Below are 20937 nucleotides of genomic sequence, written 5' to 3' on the forward strand. Positions count from 1 at the left end.
TGATTTGAACTCATTTAAAGAAACCCAATTTGTGTTTTGTATGTAACATTAGGGTTGAGGGATGGGAAAGCGGATAGGTACAAAGAGGAACAATTTTTAAATATATTCTTTATCCACTCAGTAACGAAATATTTTTTTCATGTTTTATAGGCCTATAAATAATATACCTCTAAATACAGTAAAACATTTGCGATTTAATACTTTTTTTATTTTATTTATTTATTTATTTATTTTAAATATTCATTGTACACTAATTTTCCCCGTGTATGGCAAGAGATTCCTAATTATATTAGAGAACATTCTTTATTTAGTTTAGTTAAAACTGTCACTGTCATAATCGATTGAAATATTAAAGTACCATGTCACGATACACCACTACGACGTTTATATTTGGTAATTATTAATTAATACAAACGTTGAGAAAGAACTGTCAGTATAAAGTTTATTTGTATATAATAATGTGTTTATATATCTAACAGTAGAGCCTATCCACAATCTCGCAAGTTTATTCTCAAAGGGCCCATATATTTACCTACCGTATGTGTTAAACCAAGGGCTCATAAATTTACCTACAGTACTTGTGTTAAACCAAACTCTGGCAGACTGAGAGATTGGGATGTTCCATTCATCGCAAATCAATAGATTTGTATAATCGTATATTAAATCTATCAAAATAGTATTTTTTAAAGAAAATCGGCCTGTCTTCAACATTATGATGGTGTACTCTAGCTGTTCAACCGGTTTTCAGCTATTAAAAACAATTATCGTAGGAGGAGATAGGAAAATGCGAAGCCTCCTCGCATTTTTGTGGCGGGTATTTTTCAAGATGGACATCCATTAGACAGTGTATACCACGATCGGAAAACACCCCTATTTGGGGCAAATCTTGGAACCTAAATTCGTTTTAACCGTCAATAACTTATTATCTAACTTAATTTAATTAGTAAACAGGGTTACATCAGGTGGTTAAAATCAGTACCGAAAGTACGAACCAACTTTATATACCATCGAGTAAAAATTCTAGAAGTAAGGCGCGATTTACCGAATTTTGCCCTTACGTAAATTTATATATAGAAGACATATAAATCAAAGATGATGCAAAAATGTGTAAAAAAACAACACTATATAATAATTATGATTGCGTGTACTACCATTTTATAATTATTATCTGATTAGAATCATTATCATTCAAATCAGTTTTATCACCATTGTTTAAGCTGTCGTCGTCATCGTTGGCTATTCATCTCTATATCGAAATACAATTCCTTCTGTTTAGTCTATTTAGAACTCAGCATCCATTTGCCCATCACTGTCACTTCGACCATCATCGTAATAATTTCGTCAGCAGTTATTCAAATTACAAAAGTCTAGTCGTCAGTCATCTACATACATTGGCGACGGAGACGAAGAACAAACGTTAAATCTACCAAATATCATCCCGATGAAAGTAACGGATCATAATGAGGTTATACGCATGCGCAGATTAATCGTGTAAAATTCACGTCTCTTTCATCTACCGCCCCCAAGCGAAAGTGTACAGTTTACTAATACTTACAAAGTACAGAGTTTAAAGAATCTCGTAACAAATGCAATTGAGAAACCTAACAATCCAGATATATAGACACGGTCTTTCAATTTTCTTTCGTTCTTCTGACAGACTTTGAAGCTCAGAAGCTTCGGACGGACTCATTACAAAGCAAGATCATTCTACTCCTTCCGGATTGTTTACCAGTCACTCTTCCATGTTACCAACAAAAGCGTTAGGATACGAGTTTCTCAAAGATACCAAAATAGGTATACAATAATAATACAAGGCATTGTATTAAAGGCTTTTATACATTATAAACTTATTCTTATTCCATCTATAGGTTAACAATATTATAAATAGATATAATTTCTCTCTAATTTTCTCCTCTTTTAAAAAATAGTTTGTGCAGGGAAACATATCATTGACAAGAAAATAAACAATGTTCCTTATAACCTTACGCTTACAAAAGATTCAACTTTAATTCCATGTTAAAACCAATTCCTCTTCCCATTTATTCGATTTCACTGTTCACACACTGCTGGCGTTCACTCCGCTGGCGTTCACTCACAAGCGTAGAATCTGCTTGAAAGTTAAACCTGATCTACCTGGCTCCTTCGACTTGGTAGACTTGATGGATACGATGACGTCGAACGGAAATGACGATTATGTCTGCGGTTTTTTATTGGTTTGCCGCAACAAACCGCTTGAAACGCTGCTCGAAATTTTGACGAAATGGCGTTGTACAGTATTGGGTTAATGGCAGAGTTCAGATACACCATTACTCGTGAAAATATGACGATTCCGTAAAATCCAAAAGGTCCCAGTGTTGGTATGACAGACGTAGGGCTAATCATGAACCATAAGTTGAGCGTACGAAACGGTAACCAACAGATAAAAAAAGAAATTACCACACAGATCAACATAAACACAATTCGTATGTGGTGTTGACGCTGGTACGACGCGTTTGACGACGTTTTGCAAACGCCATTTCGCGTTAACTTTGCAAGAAACGACTTTGCTTCTGGACTCGTTTTGTTATCAATAATTTGAGAAAGTCGTCTTTCAGAAGAAGACGTTTCGTCGGACGGATATTCAGAAAGTGCTTCTGTTTCATTAATACAAACAGAATTTTTCCCAAAACCATTAAATTTAACATTTCCATTGCTATTAGTGTTTGTATGGGAAACTTCTCGAATGAGTTTTTCTCGACTTAATCGTCGGTTTGCGTTCGAAGGGTTGTTCGCTGAAGCGTAACCATCAACACCACAAATGCCCATCATCCGGAACCCTAAAAACACTGCCATTTCGCGCGTGTCCTTGCCGACGTTCGAATCATCAGCAACAGGCTTACTCTTTTTATCTTTAAAAACCTTCTGCTCTCTCATTGATGCTATGAATGCGTCATGTCTCCTCAAAGTGAGTCCTACTTTCGCATAGATTGTCGACAAAAAGACGACTGGACAGAAGAAAAACAGGATAGGGACAAGAAGGAGATATATTGTTGAAAAGTATTCATTTTCATAAGAGAACGTGCAGGAATATCTGGTGTTCCCGGATGAATCAATGCATGGCGTGTGTCTTGACAGAACAAGGTGTGGAACACTACTCAGAAGAGATACGAACCACACAACGATGCACATGATAACCGTACGACGTGCTGTACATCGGTAGTTGGCTTTCAGTGGCTTGCAGATGACGTAATAACGTTCCATAGATATAGCCACGTGCGTAAGGATTGTGGCATGCGCACACGAGTTTTCCATAAAGGATACTATAGTACCTAAAAGACATAAGCATTGACAAAATGTTATTTATTTGCCCATATTGATCCTCTTATGGTATCATATCTAAACGACAAAAAACAGTTTCTTGTTGTTAGGCAAGACACCGGGTCGAAGCCCACGTGGATCTGTTCTCTAAAGCGTGGTTCCCACTGGCGACGCAACGCAAGGACGTAACGCAACGCAAGTGAATTGACCAATCACAAGCGATGGCTTATTCGCTGGTGATTGCTAACTGTCTATAACTTCGCTTGTCATTGGTTAAAACGCTTGCGTTGCGTTTACGTCCTTGCGTTACGTTCTAGTGGGAATCAAGCTTAAAGCGTGGTTCCCACTAGAACGCAACGCAGCGACGTATTGCGTAATCACAAGTGGGAACCGACGACGTACAGTGCTGCAAACATCGCATGTTTGATTTCACGCAGAGGGGGAGGGGGGGGGGGGCAAAGACAGTTATTAGAAGGGCATTTTCTTACCTTGCGTAGGTTGCGTTAAGCTTGGTTCCCACTAGAACGTAACGCAAGGACGTAAACGCAACGCAAGCGTTTTAACCAATGACAGGCGAAGTAATAGACAGTTAGCAATCACAAGCGAATAAGCCATCGCTTGTGATTGGTCAATTCACTTGCGTTGCGTTACGTCCTTGCGTTGCGTAGCTAGTGGAAACCACGCTTGACGCTGCGCTTTAGTCCGAATCGAAATTAATGTATCACAATTTTAGGATTAAGAAATAACTTTCGGTTAAAGTGTAAAGTGGCCCTGAATTGTGTATAGGTCTTCTATTATATGAGTAAGGCACGTCATGCTCTTTTGATGAGAAGACTTTCTCATCAAAGATTGCACTATGTATTAAAAAAGTCTATAAAAGACAATTTTTTACCGATAAAAGGAATCATACACGTCACCGTACGTTATGATTTAAGTCTATCTTATACACATTACTAGGTTCTTAATTCTTAAAGATGTCTTTTATTACGTATACAGTATCTTGCGTAGTAATGACGGTATAATTAGTGTCTCTTAAGTGTTCGGTTAGGTGTCCGTTGGAAATGGCGTTAGTGATGACAGTCTTATAAAGCTTAGATAAATCTCAATCCGGGTCACTGACATTGAATAAGTGTGTCAAAGACATGATTGGATATATTTTATGTAATTTAGACTTGGGGTGTGACTTCATTCTTTTTGTTTGATTATTATATAAAGATTTATTAAGGCATTAATGATAAGCCTAATCGTTTGTATGGCTCTTTTTCACTGCATACAGGAACTAATATAAAACTTTGCTTTAAAAATTACAAAACCTTATAAAGGCATTTTTTAAATTGTATAACGATACGTTTTTATAAACACCGCAAGCTTGGCTCCCACTTGGAGCAAGAACGTCATTTACTTGATTTGTATTGAACCATGTTTCAGGAGGGTAGTCCATCCAGCAAAGCTGATCATGATCCCCTATAATAATCACTTTAAATAACAAGTTGAACCGATTGAACAAAGAGAAAAGTGTGCAATGTGTAATGGGAAGTAATTATATTCTCTTTACTTATTCGTTTACTAAATAATGTTAATGTGGTTTTAATTCTTCATTTTCAACATTGATTGTGAATTGATGATTTAAGCTAATTAAACTAGATTAAAAATACATTAATAAATATACGTCAGAATCGATTTCCCAGTCAGGGCACGTTCAAAAGTTGATGATAATGGACACTTCTTTGTACGCGCGCGCGTCAACGTTATGTTCCATTGAATATGAAAGTGAGCATATATTTTACACACTCTAACCTTTCATTTTCTTAGTAAAAATATTACTTGCTTTCTATTTAGATAGACTATGTATGTATGTTTCCCAATCCCCACTTAAAACAAAATCCGATTCTACAGCTGTCATTAGATAGATTCTAACTGGATATCGCAAGTCATCTAGAAAGGAGTCTAGCTGTACGGAATGTTTTTTAATGCATCGCTGTCAGTAGGTTCTATCAGACCAAGCCATTGATTTTATATTAATTATTTTTAATACAATATCAAGTTATCTATGTCTTCGATATGCGCCGAAATATTAAATAGCACGCCCTCTTTGCATTATTTCGCTCAGTTTCTGAACGCTTAAATTATTTATTTAATATTTTACTCTGAAATTGAACATACTGAATGGTTATAAACTAAACACAGTAGAATTCCTACTAAGTGGACAAACAAATAGGACTGTTACCTGAATAGTGGTTCTACTGTATAAACAAAAGTCTAATATGTATATTTAGGCTATACACAACACTAATAGGAGGGAAACAATAAAATAGATTATATATTTATAGATTTATATATAAATAAAGTATAGGCCTGGTGCTCTTCCTTTGAAATAGCAATGTATTACATTACAAACTATGAATACAACAAAGAAACGCAATCAATTGTAACCGGGATGATATACAGATTAATCAGGCCTAGTATTAGAAATACATTGTTATTGATTCTCGTAAAGCTAATGCAATGGAAACAGCATGAAAATGGAAATGAACAATGTAAGCTCGTATAATATCACCTGTACATCGTAACACCTGTCCTACAGTCAGTGCAGTCATCCTACTTTTAAACATGTTTTTACTCAGTTTGATATGGATACTTGTGTGATCCAATACGAACTGCAGTGGGAAGGCTTGCTATGATAATAAAAGTCCAGTTGGGTGTGGACTTGTATTACATTAACATACACTTGTCCCTTTGATGAGTTTGACCATCCGCAGTTATGATAGAATGGAGCTTATTACACAACTGAAATTGACCTTAACACAAAATAAGGCAATATTATTATACCGATGGTTATGTACCGCATTACAAAGCAAATAAAAGAAATAAGTCGATAATGAAGGTCGTCGTGGAATGTCGTATGATTTTTTTTTCGCACGGTAATGCAGATCCAAATAATTAATAGGTTGTTGGAAGAAAACACACACACATTCTCGGTAGAGTTTATACATTTTCAAATTAAACCAAATTATCAGAAAAAAATCAGATTATTGTATCTAAAATGTTTCCAGCATAATAGGTACATTATGATTCATGTTATTCCAACTATTAGTTTCGTTCTAGAAATATAGGATAATCATTTATGCTGTTTTGATAAAAATAATATTTTTAAAATTCCAATCAAATGACGTAATGATAAATAAAAACAATAAAATCGTTGTATTGTCACGATATTATGGCTCAAGTTTTAACTTTCTGTATTTTAACATTGTTATGTAATCATGTATTGTATGTTGATCTTGACCGAATAAATGAATGAAGTCATTTGATTGGACGTGTAAAAATATAATTTTCATCAAAGGAAGCATAGATGGTTATTCTATAGTTCTATAATAAAAAGGTTTCATATTTCATATTACTGTCTATTTATCGTCGTTATCGTCCTAGTGTGAATGGGCCTTTACGCGATCGTTATCGTCCTAGTGTGAATAGGCCTTTACGTCTACATACTACAGTATATACTATATACATATATTTTTTTTGTTTTATTTACTACTTAATTTCCCCATGAGAATTTTATAGAATTTGTGCCAGATGGACATAACTAATTACACAATTAAAATAAAAGATACCGATACAGGCACTCTTTATTGTCCATAGGATGGAAATACATTTAATAGCATTAGCGTATAAGAAGCCTAGGCTACTAAAAAATATATACATTTTAGCACCTGCTTGTAAAGGTATTATTTTAATTACTTCCTTCGCATTACAAAGCTAACTACTAATATAGGTGAGATTCGATTTTTTTTATAATAAAAGTTGGCAACAATCAGGAGACAAAAAATCTGACCTTAGATACTATGTGTGTCCTTGTCTTTATTTGTACGTTGATAGGTCTATATATCATATATTTATTTATCTGGAGGACCAAACTTAAATCATTGGCTTAATGCGTCCTCCTCACACGGTAATGTATCAAATGTTTTGTATATTGTATTGTGTGAAACAATAAAAATAAAAACTTGAAATCCAGGATTTCATAAATTAAATCCTAATGTTTAGCTAATAAGATTCACACGAACAGAAATATGACAACATAGATAATATCAATAAGTAAAATGTCATTGCGTTCACACGCTAGTTTGTCGATGTAATTTAAAAATGTCAAAAACTCATTAAATTATGTTCATATTATGTGCAGATACCGTTGTCTTTTATCGATTATACATCCATGTATCGATTATACATCCATGTATCGATTATACATCCATGTATTCGTTCGGAGATTTTACATCAGTTTTATTTAGAAAAATGTTTGTCATCGTATGTTTCTACCTCATCTAGGCCTGCAAATGTTACAGAATTGTTCCGTTACATCAATGTAACGCGAAGACGAGGGGACGGGTTCAGGGTAGCACCAAGGACATCTACAATCTTTTCTTATCTATTTTTGACAGACTTAGGCTTACAATTATTGTATATGAACGCTTCCTAGTGTAAAATTCCTGAAACCGACCCTGAAACGAGTTCACATGCTGTTGACGTATATCTAGGTCCTCCTCGCATATTTAACTTAGTATTTCATGCATTTCGCACTGATTTAACTATGTTAGATCTTTCGGACCGTAGTTATTTTATTTTTAATAACTTTACGAGAACAGATGCAGTCAATTTATTGCAATAAAATGTACACTGATTTCGTCTTCAGAAATGCTTGAATATCGTTCGGTGGGGAAGAGTTAGTCCGGATTTCTTTTTAGAATCTGTTCTATATAGTTGTGTTTTATGCACAGCTAACAAGCATTTAGTAGACGTGTCAATTAACTAATATAACTATAAAGCTAGAATCTAGTTTAATAATTACGAACTACAACTATAAATGTCAGATAAGCTAGGTTATGATTAATACTGTTAGCTTGTCATAAATATTATAATTATTAAATTTAATACAACAATCCATAAGTCAATCCATATACTGTAGTAAATTATAAATTAAATAAATTCTTGCCAATGAATAAATTAAATTTGTATCGCTTGATTTCGTATCATGTGTCGTTGATTATTTAGTTACATTCAACGGTTTTAATTTAAGTATTTGAATAGAGTTAGTAAACGACAGACGATTACGGTAATAATGCAACAACGCTGAAACAAAATGTACAATCATTAAAAAGATTCATTCGGTTGGTATTACAAAAAAAAAATATAATAGTTAATTATATCTCAACCGTAATAGTAATAGTAAATAACGATTATTTTATTTACCTGACGTTTCGAAAACTATCAGTTTGAGAAAGCCAACTGATAGTTGGCGAAACGTGAGGTAAATAAAATAATCGTTATTTACTATTACTATTATGGTTGAGATATAATTAACTATTGTATTTTAAAATGTACAATATCTTGATATCAATTAACTGCTCTGCTTGATTTCCTATCATATGTTTCGTTGGTTATTTAGTTGCATTCAACGGTTTTAAGTTCTACTATGCAATAGTGCTATTAAACGACCAGCGATTAATGATGCAGAAACAAAACGTTCACAATCTCTATACCAGTCCTATAACACCACGTACAACTATAATTCATAATAGTCAATATCTAATCATAGACGGATTTAGAAGGGCAACCCACAAAAGTGAAATCAAGATATAATGTAATATATTGACGGCATAGCTACTGGTTGCTTATTCCCTTACTGTATACCTATAAGCATTGAATAAATGTCGGTAAAAGATGTCAGACGCACTCGAAGAAAATCAATATTCGATGTAGGCCTATAACTAACGGATAATAAGTTCGTTTTAAACACCTAAAAAGACAAGATCAATTGCATTTCTCCACAAGAAGCCGTAAAGTCATTTAAACTATTTAAACATGTATTAAATACACCCAGATTTGTAGTGTTACAATATACGGTACGTACGCACACTCAGGTAGCACATACAATGCCATTACTTTATAATTACGGGTAGGCTTAGTTACAATCATGGTTTTCACTATTCAAATTATTTGTTGAATACCAAGGTAATATTGTAAGAGAATATCAGATACTACAAACAATAAATTGACAAGATCTTTGTTCTAGACCGGTTTTATTATCTCCAAGTTTGATTTGGCGCCTTATCGTGAGATGACTTTGATTCACACATTTAAATGTCAAGTTTCTGGCGCCATTTCTTTATGAGTTCGTACTTAATGAGAACAAACACACAACAACGGCGGGTTATCTAATTTTTACCATTTTTAATCAACTTTAGGTTCCATTTAAAAGTGGAACACATTCGACGTATGATACCTAGGATTCCTTAGCGTCTCCTAATGATGAAAGATTTACTAAATGTCATTTAGAAAGAAACGTGATGCTCAGAAAATCTTTGAAACGGAAAATGAGAAAATCGGCGGCGAGACCAGCCGTCCTAATTGACTACCATTTTAGGTTCACGACGATCAGAAAACACGCGGTATTTCTCAATGTAGGTCTCGCCTACAACGCATAACGCATACCACACGGATACGCCTTTAATGTGTTCATCATTTCCACATGTTTTCAAAAAACTTTGTTGCCATTTTCATATGAAGAGACATTACATTCAGACAAGTTGTATTAATTTAAAAGCGCTTTTCTATAATAGTCTAAGACATTTTCTTAGAAAAAGATAGATTTCATCACAATGGTTATTGTATGCGGTGATTGTTGTATTAAAAATCAATCTTTTAGGTGTTCTATAGGATTATCAACATAACAATGTGTATTACCAAACCGATTTTCGGTACTGTTTAATTGTCAAATATCACAACACCATACGTAATGCGACTCCTGTACTAGACCCTAACCTAACCCTTAATCAATCATCCAGGGGGCGTATAGCAATTAAAAGACACCAATCTTGCAGGCCTACGTGTAATACCAGATTGAACTAAGTTAAGCAAACTGATTTAAATATAAATATGAAAATAAATATAAAATATGACTTAAAAGTCATATTTTCTATTTGAATTTAAAAAAAAAACCCTTCGACATTCGCTGTATCCGAAACACCCATGGTGGTTCGAATCCCGGTTGTTTCGTCTGCAGGCTTACTCTCCGCCACGTCCTCCAGTAATGAATTTTAATTTGTTTTGTATATTACTATACTGTACAGCCGCCAGGTTTAAATATAAAGTTGCAAAATATGTATTATATACGATAGTATTGTAAAAGCACATTTATGACACACTGATGATGAAAGAGCATGCCGCCTTAGCATTTGGAATAGTTAATCATAATGTACGCGCAGTTATCTGGTAAATAATCCACCTATCACAAATATTAAGATTAATTGACGGAAGTCTAAATCCTGGCCGATTATAAGCTGGAATTGACAGTATATTTACTGGTTTCTTCTTCTAAATGATTTTCAAACTTATCATAATCAATGTCACATTAAATTATTCAATTTCAATTTCATTTTTTTTAATTTCCGAAACCAGAGTCAACAAAAATTGAATCGACATCATTGTGTTACATACTATGTGAACAACTTGAAACACGTGTGGAGTATACTCTATGTATACATACTATGTGAACAACTTGAAACACGTGTGGAGTATACTCTATTATGTATACATACTATGTGAACAACTTGAAACACGTGTGGAGTATACTCTATGTATACATACTATGTGAACAACTTGAAACACGTGTGGAGTATACTCTATGTATACATACTATGTGAACAACTTGAAACACGTGTGGAGTATACTCTATGTATACATACTATGTGAACAACTTGAAACACGTGTGGAGTATACTCTATTATGTATACATACTATGTGAACAACTTGAAACACGTGTGGAGTATACTCTATGTATACATACTATGTGAACAACTTGAAACAAGTGTGGAGTATACTCTATGTATACATACTATGTGAACAACTTGAAACACGTGTGGAGTATACTCTATTACATATACATACTATGTGAACAACTTGAAACACGTGTGGAGTATACTCTATGTATACATACTATGTGAACAACTTGAAACACGTGTGGAGTATACTCTATGTATACATACTATGTGAACAACTTGAAACACGTGTGGAGTATACTCTATGTATACATACTATGTGAACAACTTGAAACACGTGTGGAGTATACTCTATTATGTATACATACTATGTGAACAACTTGAAACACGTGTGGAGTATACTCTATGTATACATACTATGTGAACAACTTGAAACACGTGTGGAGTATAGGCCTACTCTATGTATACATACTATGTGAACAACTTGAAACACGTGTGGAGTATACTCTATTATGTATACATACTATGTGAACAACTTGAAACACGTGTGGAGTATACTCTATGTATACATACTATGTGAACAACTTGAAACACGTGTGGAGTATACTCTATTATGTATACATACTATGTGAACAACTTGAAACACGTGTGGAGTATACTCTATTACATATACATACTATGTGAACAACTTGAAACACGTGTGGAGTATACTCTATGTATACATACTATGTGAACAACTTGAAACACGTGTGGAGTATACTCTATGTATACATACTATGTGAACAACTTGAAACACGTGTGGAGTATACTCTATTACGTATACATACTATGTGAACAACTTGAAACACGTGTGGAGTATACTCTATGTATACATACTATGTGAACAACTTGAAACACGTGTGGAGTATACTCTATGTATACATACTATGTGAACAACTTGAAACACGTGTGGAGTATACTCTATGTATACATACTATGTGAACAACTTGAAACACGTGTGGAGTATACTCTATTACGTATACATACTATGTGAACAACTTGAAACACGTGTGGAGTATACTCTATGTATACATACTATGTGAACAACTTGAAACACGTGTGGAGTATACTCTATGTATACATACTATGTGAACAACTTGAAACACGTGTGGAGTATACTCTATGTATACATATGTGAACAACTTGAAACACGTGTGGAGTATACTCTATTACGTATACATACTTTGTGGGCTTTACACGACCTGATTATAAATACTCTGTAAACACGTATATGCCTACATACAGTACTATATAACGTATAGATGTAGACATGTACACATGTATGTAGGCTTACATACTATGTAGATATAAAGGCCTAGTTACACTAGAACGATAACGATCGACGATAAATAGATAAACAAGCATTTTTCTTGCAATAAACAAAAGAAATTAGAATAGTTTTTGTTCTAGAACTAAGGATAACCATTTATGCTGTCGTTATGCTGTCTATTGCGTACAGTCGATCACAACGGTGCTTCCATTGTGTTTCGGTGTGACGGACAACCTAACATAATTTACTGTCTATGACTCTACACAAACTAAAGATTCGTGTGTCTGCTTATGAATAAGTAAATAAACGAAAAGCATGTTTAAGACTATTTATCAGATTACTTACATTTACAGTACTATTATGATGTCCAATTGGTAAACTTTAAATTTCAGAACTTCATGTTATGCTTTCTTTAAGCGAGGAATCAAATTTGTTTTTCATATAGATCAAAATGATGTTATATCATTGCCTTGCCAGCCTTACAACAATCCACAGAGATATACTCAATAACGTACAACTCTTTTGATTTGTTGTCTGCTTTAACCACGGATTGTTTCTAATAAATCGGATCTCCCCACTGACTTTGTAAGACCGACCTAAATAACGGTCAAGAAATAGAAGGAGAAATTGATATACATAACGAATAGTAGAGGGAATGCTAAGTAAATACAACCGTCAAGGTGAATCTTGAATCTAACAGTAATAAATTGAAAGAGATCATTTGCTGGCCCAGAGGTGAGTCCGATGAGTAGTTTAACAAACTGTGCATAATGTTTGAATGCTCTGGTGTATAGCACGCTGGATAGATGACATTTTCAATTACATGAGCCAAAATATTGTCTTTCCATTACACGAATGAGATCAGCAAGATACACACCTTACTTGATATGATAATTGGGATTATATTCAAATATATAGATAAATACATTTAAGCGATGAAGAAGTTTGAAAACGGAGAGAGCAAACGAAGGCGTGGTATTTGATATTTTCGGCTCATAATTAGATAAAGATAACGTAATATTTCAATTTAATCAATTTTGTGACGTCACCAATATATCGATTTTCATGACGATAAATCATGGGATGTTGGTATAAAATAAGTAAGATAACTTGATTGTGGATGTTATCAAAACAAACATACATGCAAGGCAATAACAGGCAATGTAAAAAAAGGCCTTCTTCACAAAATGCTTCAAAAGACGGCTAAAAAACACACCATGCACAAACAACATGAAAGCCAAACGAACTAATGAAGAATGATAAACTGAACATCTCACAAGAAGAAAGGATGACTGGATTTGAATCAAGGTAATTCAACACAGGACACCGATCTCGCCTTGCCAAGATAGGAACTCGTAACAGTCCTTTGGTCTTATGTCTGGCTGCGACAAATACCAACAGTACTGTCTGAGAAATCACAGGCAGCCTACTTATGTATACTTCGCGGCGTAGAACTGGTCGTGTCGCAGCCACAGTTAAATCGTTTGATCTTCGGAGCTCAGCATCCAAATGCTAAGGTTGCCATGATCGAATATACGAGGTGAATTACTACCATCATTCTGTAAATCAAAGCTCTAGTCTCACAAAATCACAAATTGAACTTGTGTCAAGCGGTTGACAACATTGTCTTAAAATACAACATGTAATTCTCTTTTTGTTAAATTTAATCAATTTAACTACATAGACCAAGTTTTCGCTTGGGGAATATACACTACTTATACTAATGCATTGACTTCGCCGATAAATTACAAAAGACAAAATGGGTAATTACATTCTGCGTGTTTTTTACTTGTCAACGTTCGGTCCATTATTATTTTGCAGTGCGTTTACTTAAGCGTTTAAAATCCATAATAAGTATTGCCATCATGATTGGTCTGATGTTTAGCCCTACTGTGACGTAATTTGTAATTCATACTAAGTACATTGAGAATACTTGTGACATTTTACGCAAGTAATTCTCGGGTGGGACTCAAACCCACGACCTCCAGATCACTAGCCTGGCGTTCACTCTACACCACCGAGCTTTCGCTGATGGCTAGTGGTCTTCTGAAGAAATTGTTTAAATTACAGGTAAAAGGTCATGAACCTCCTGGATCCACCACATTCATTTCTTTTATTCTTTAATTCGTAATCCAATGAAAAAAAAACCAATAACGATGGAATGCACAAAGTAGAAAGAGCTGTTGATTCATGTATACCAGAATAATTCATATATAATGTGTTTATAGCTTACAATGCAATTACTATTCAATACTTTATCATAAATATACTGTTTTTATATACATTTTGTTATATTAACAATTCCATGTTTATGATAAGTTTTCGATGAAATAAAAGTGGGAAGAACCCAAAAAAGAAGACAAAAAAGGAGAAAAGAGCTGTCGATTTCAGGAACAGATGAGCATTGGCATAATGTAGGAACGAGGGTGATATCGGGAACAGTGGAGGAATGAAGTGCAAACAGTTTGATAGTATACAGAAAACAAGGACAATGGTTTGAAATACAATCAATCAATCAATCAATCAATCATTTATACTACATTTTAATTTATTCAATTGATGTTTTATGCCTGTTTTAAATGTTTTTATATTTGTAAGTATCATGTAATTCAGCCATTGGCTGCGATTTTGATATGCAATAAAATGAAATGAAATAAAAACAACAGCGATGAAAACCGCCACTAACAGACCCAAGATAACAGCATTACAGAGATTTAACATTTACCCTTTACATTTAAGCTATCTTTTAATCATTCTAGTCAAGCAATTTGGGATCATCTTTTCTTCCTAGATTTTAAATTCAGCATGCGTATACAACTTTATTTTTCCCAGGCTAAAAATACGCGATAAGAACATTATGATGGGCGCAGGATGTGTGGACCGGCGGCGGAGTGGAGATGATGACAGGTGTTGGGGGAGGGTGGGTGGACCGGCGGCGGAGTGGAGATGATGACAGGTGTTGGGAGAATGCAACATTTTTTCAAGCAATGTTTTGACACGTATTGTCATCATGTTCGTGATAAGAAAATTATGATATGAAATGTTATATCACTACTCCACGAATAATACGTAGACTCATCAATAGATACAGAGTACATTAACCCAAGGATGTCAAGGGGTCTATGTGTATATAGACGCGCCGCCGGTAACTATGTTAACAAAGTAATAAATGGGAGTTGGCATTTGTTGGAACAACCTTTTGACAATAAATGTTTTAATTCAACATGGTGTTATGTAGAATATGGCAGGTTCTAAAGGGTAACAGTTTAACACGTTCGCGATAAGAAAATAAGTCGAACTTTATACATTGATTTTAAATGTTCCTACCTTTAAATTTAATAAAGTTAAATAAATGTAAATTTAAATAGCCCTAAACCATTTTTGCTGCCAACAAATATGTCCTATATAAACATCAGTATATTTTCTACTACTAAAACAGGGTCATAGAAATAGATCCATGCTATAATAAAAATTTAAAAACAACCATATAAATTAAGATCAGAACAAACCTAATAATAAACTGGAGCTATTATCTAAAATCTAGAATACTGAGATATAGCGCCTACAAATACACTATATATAGTAGTATAATGAGTCATAATCCGCAAAGTAGAGCATTTGAGGATTAAAACGAGATAAAAAATATATCGTTAAAAAATTCTAAATACAGTTATTAGCTATGAAAATAAGTATAGAAATAGCATAAACCATAAAAGATTACCTATTATTGTAAAAAAAATGCTGTGAGATTATCATCCGGTAATAATTTGCAACTAGGTTATATTTGGTTAGGTGATATTTGTTATTTGCTATTCAGCAAATATTGTGTTTGATCCTTAATAAATACACATTTTACTGTAACTGCCTAAAAACAAAATATTTATTTCTAACAAAGTCATTGTTGATTGTGTGATCCCTCCCAATACAAGGTATACTAACAAATGTGTATCTCTCATACGTTGATCTGTCAAAAATTGCCACTTGTTAAAGGTAAACAATTCCACCACGACTGTATCTAGTATTTGTGGATGGGGGTCCATAAATATGTTTAGTATTGTGGCATTAATTCGTGTAGGCCTAGGTTGTGTCATTATTTCTCCTTTTAAAGGTCAGGTACGGGCAAAAACATGTATTGATCATACATTCAAATAAATACCAAACTATAGTTTCCCCAATGTTTTATAGTGATTTGTGTATTTGTGTATGTGTGGGTTACACGACTTCGTAAACATAAGTACTTTCTTATTATTAGTGAGCGAATTCTAGTGCAAATTGCAGAGTAAAATCTATATTCCTTTGTATAAGATAAAAGAAGCAATTATAAGCGATGTGGAAAAAAATATCAAATGACAAAATATAGGCCTAGGTATAACAATATTATAATTTGACATTGTGTGTGACATTGTGTGTGACATTGTGTGTGTTGCTATTTAACTTCAGGAATGTTATGTTCGTGTTCTACCAGATATGGTATTACATCAGGTTAAACTACAACTACTGAAAAAAGATCTAGTTTTTAGGTCTATAGCAACATTTTACTAAATTCTGTATTTGACCATTTCAAGAGAAATTCATGTTTTTTGTCGTGACTTCTGTTACACACACATTTGATGTATATACATTTGACTAGACTAAAGGTCATTTATAAAGGTCATTTACTAAAGGTCATTTATTGTGCCTGAACTTTAAATTATAATACTGTATACGAAGAATATTGTAAAATATCATGAAATACATACAGATCGTCTTTCTACGTTAGATGGGAAAAAAGGGTTATGTTCGAGAAAAAAAAGGCGAAATTGACGTTACGGAGGACTATGTATCGGACATATATAGTATATATCACTATTACCACTGTAGTCTTACTTTACATAATGTATTGCAAAGATTATTTGAAATAAATGAAAACTGTTGTATATACCTCTTGATGTATGTTGCTTAATAAACTGGTAATAGTTATCGCAGTGCATAATATTGATATATATATATTGCAATTGAATATGTATCGCAATTTGAGTGTTATGAAAGCGAGTAATACTAGACATAACTGCATGTCGTCATTTATATTTAACCTTTTAAATAAATGCATACACATTCTGTCATGACATTTGTATTGACGTCGTATGACACGATGGAAGGTATGATTAGAGAGATGGTGGGGTGGTGGGGAGTGTTTCTGTGTTGTTTACGGGCGGGATTAATTACCTAAAACAAAATCAGTTAAGTGGGCAACTTGTATACTCAATTAAATAAACAGAACGCATTCTCTATACTACCAGAAATATATCGTATAAGGCCTATCGTATAACATATGCAGAAATGGGCCTCATAAAATATATCGTATAGGCCTATAGTTATATTTTTTGTCTTAAGCCGAATTGACTGACGTTATTAATTTTTTAATATAAATTATGGTCTATTATTCACAGATATCCATTGTTTTGATTAGTTTAGCTTTTTGCCGTTATTGTCTTGTAGTTCCTGATTCGAGTTGTTCAAAGAATGGTACAGAGTTTATTAATAAAGTTTACTCTAGAGTCTATATTGGGATACCTAAGTACAAGTCAGTATATCGTAGGTCTATGCTACAACATAGGACGTTTTCAAAGAGCAGGGTGGCCCATGATACCAGTTCAGTGTCCACATTTAATATAGATCTTCTATCATTATGCGTGGATATCCACCCTAACCCAGGGCCTGATTCCACTTCTAGGTCGACCGATGCTCTAAAACGTTCTGAATCTAGTTTTGTAGGTAGGTCTGGTGTGACAGGCTCTAGTATATGTGGTACTTGCGCTAGTGACATTTTTCGGAACCGTCAGCAGGCTACTTGCTGCAATTTTCAAATGGTTTTCCATGCTATTTGTGTCTCGATTTCTCAGGTTAATTATAGACGGTTTTATAAAGATAGGAATTACACCTGGTTTTGTATGTGCATTTTCTTTCTTTCTTTCATTCATTTATTTGGCATCTCAATAAATAACATTAAAAATACATCAATAATATATAAAATCACCTTAAATATTAATATACATGTACATCAAAAAAGCAAATAAAAATGGCGGGATTAATGAAGTCTGACGATGCACGGGAAAACACATAAAGTCGTTTTAAGTAAAACAACTTAATTCCAATGTGGTCCCTAAAAAGATAGTAATTATAATTTTAACAAAACAAACATTATAAGACGGGGTTCATAAATATATAAGCATATAAGCAAAACATCTGATATAATGGCACAATAATAATTTATCTATGTTTAATTTTGTAATATTGTTTCAATTCAGTTTTAAATTTAGATGTGTTGGAAATTTGTTTAATATAGTCAGGAAGGTTATTCCATTCTCTGATTGCATTAAAATAGAACGTATTACATTCTATGCCTTGGACTTTAGGTACAACAAAATTGAGTTTACTACCACGAGTGAAGTGACCATGTAAGTTATTAACTCTACGAAAGTTTTCGTTTAGGTATGAAGCACTTCTGCCCATAAATATTTTATGAACTTGGCTAATTTGCAAGAACTTTACTCGATATTTTACATTTAACAATCCATAATCGTCTAATTGATCAGCACCTATATGTCTTCTGGGTTCAACTCCTTTTATGAGTCTAACCATTTTGTTTTGAGCAATTTGTAGTTTTCTTTGGATAGCTTTACTGGTTCCACAGAACCAAGAAGATGCAGCATAATCAAAAACACATTGGATGAGAGCAGAGCATAATAGTTTACGATTCTTACAACTTAGTATCTTACGTTGGCGGTACATAAACTTAAGCCTATTATTAATTTTCTTAATGGTTTTACATGCATATTCAGAACACGTTAAATTTTGATCTATTTCAATACCCAGATACTTGACACAATTACTAGTGTTGATATTGTTACCATTTGTTGCCGCGGTTGAATGACTCTTTGGACTCTATCCGGGATGATCAATCGGATGATGATGTTCATAGAGGCAATCCATGTCTGACTGGAGTATGTATGAATGCCAGCAGTTTAAAGAACAAACTTTCCTGCTTTGACAATCTGGTTCATCAAATGGACTTGAGTTTGATTGGAGTCACCGGGAGTTGGCTTCGTCAGATGATTGAGGAACCAATGAGAATTGCAACCAGTTTAGATCGAAATAGCACTCTCACTGACCTACTATTTACCAACTGTGATCAACAAGTGTGTGACATACGTGTTATGGAACCATTCTCAACATCTGATCACTGCATGATTTCTTTTCGGATTCGCGGTGAGCCTAGCCGATAAGGACAAAATACTTGTATAATAAGACTGACATAGAATTACTTAACAATAGTGTCAGTAGAATCACATGGGACTCAATTTATGATGACAAATCTGTTAACAAAACATGGGAAAAGTTCCAATCATTATTTATGGACTGTATCAATGCCGCAATCCCTAACAGAAGACAGAAAAAGAAAACCAAACCGTGGATTTCTCCGGATATTAAGCGTCTTGTAACATTAAAACGTCGACTATTTAAACGTGCAAAGTCTTCAGGCACTGTTGAACACTGGAATAGTTACAAGAAAATTCGTAATAAAGTGAAATATGATATAGGTCGATGTAAAAGTCAATATTTAAATGACCTAATGTCTAAGCCGGACAATACGAAGCAGTTCTGGTCTAAAAGACAGTCAGATCAGTGTTCCATCTTTGAAGTCAACGGTATAGCATGTTCCGATCCTATCATTATCGCAGATTCATTTAATTCCTTATTTTCATCATATTTTACTGAGCCTTCAAGTGACGAAAATTATACTATAAGTTCTCCTAATCTGGATATTCCAACTCTGGAAAACATATATATTCACCCTGTCACTGTATATAAAAAATTGAAAAACTTAAAAAATGGAAAAGCACCTGGTCCTGACAGTGTGACATCGTCTATGCTGAAGCTATGTGCTGCTAGTCTGTCACCACTGCTGACAGACATATACAATTATAACTTGTCTAGTGGCGAAGTACCTTCGGCCTGGAAAGATGCAAATATTGCTCCCATTCACAAAAAGAGCAAGAAAGGCGAATTGAAAAATTACAGACCGGTAGCCTTAACTTCGCTATTTTGTATTGGAGAGCATAGTTGCTGATGAACTTCGTAACCACCTAAACGAGTTCGGCCTTCTGTATGATGCGCAGCATGTATTTATTCCTGGTAAATCTTGTTCAAGCTTGCTAGCCGAGGCGATAACATCATGGACAACCTTACTTGACAAAGGTGTCCCACGCATTGATATTGTTGCACTGGACTATAGTCGTGCATTTGATTCCATTTCGCACTCTACAATGATTTCCAAACTAAAAAGAACCTATGGAATTGGTGGTTCCATGTTGCCTTGGTTGGAATCATTTTTAACTGGACGTAAGCAACAAGTTGTTTTTAACGGAAAGATGTCCGGCAAGAGTTGCGTAATATCAGGGGTTCCTCAGGTGTCTGTGCTTGGACCCCTGTTATTTAACATATGTTAATGATCTACATATGCACCTACGTGCAAAACAATATCAATATGCAGACGACACTTGCATTGCTAAA

General features: G+C 34.2%; 2 protein-coding genes across 2 annotated transcripts; one reads left to right on the plus strand and one right to left on the minus strand.

The window, feature by feature from the left end:
* Positions 1 to 1056: 1056 nt before the first annotated feature.
* Positions 1057 to 3290, minus strand: LOC140047400 (5-hydroxytryptamine receptor-like). Its single transcript, XM_072092415.1, has one exon. It carries the CDS (start codon positions 3238 to 3240, stop codon positions 2119 to 2121), a length of 1122 nt encoding a protein of 373 aa, XP_071948516.1. The 5' UTR covers positions 3241 to 3290; the 3' UTR covers positions 1057 to 2118.
* A 14225-nt stretch (positions 3291 to 17515) lies between these two features.
* On the plus strand, positions 17516 to 20494 carry LOC140047834 (uncharacterized). The gene is made up of 4 exons (XM_072092866.1): positions 17516 to 17522; positions 17863 to 18138; positions 18710 to 18821; positions 19699 to 20494. Exons 1-4 carry the CDS (start codon positions 17516 to 17518, stop codon positions 20492 to 20494), a joined length of 1191 nt encoding a protein of 396 aa, XP_071948967.1.
* The last annotated feature ends 443 nt before the right edge of the window (positions 20495 to 20937 follow it).

The sequence above is a fragment of the Antedon mediterranea genome, chromosome 4, assembly GCF_964355755.1.
Source record: "Antedon mediterranea chromosome 4, ecAntMedi1.1, whole genome shotgun sequence".
Taxonomy (NCBI): Eukaryota; Metazoa; Echinodermata; class Crinoidea; order Comatulida; family Antedonidae; genus Antedon; species Antedon mediterranea.

Bases quoted from the DNA above. Each gene is read 5' to 3' on its own strand.
- LOC140047834 (XM_072092866.1), top strand. The intron at 18,139-18,709 runs GTAGGTCTGGTG...TGTTTAATATAG, and splicing joins TTCTGAATCTAGTTTTGTAG to TCAGGAAGGTTATTCCATTC. The intron at 18,822-19,698 runs GTAAGTTATTAA...ACTTAACAATAG, and splicing joins ACCACGAGTGAAGTGACCAT to TGTCAGTAGAATCACATGGG.
- LOC140047400 (XM_072092415.1), bottom strand. From the start codon at position 3,240: ATGGAACGTTATTACGTCATCTGCAAGCCACTGAAAGCCAACTACCGA.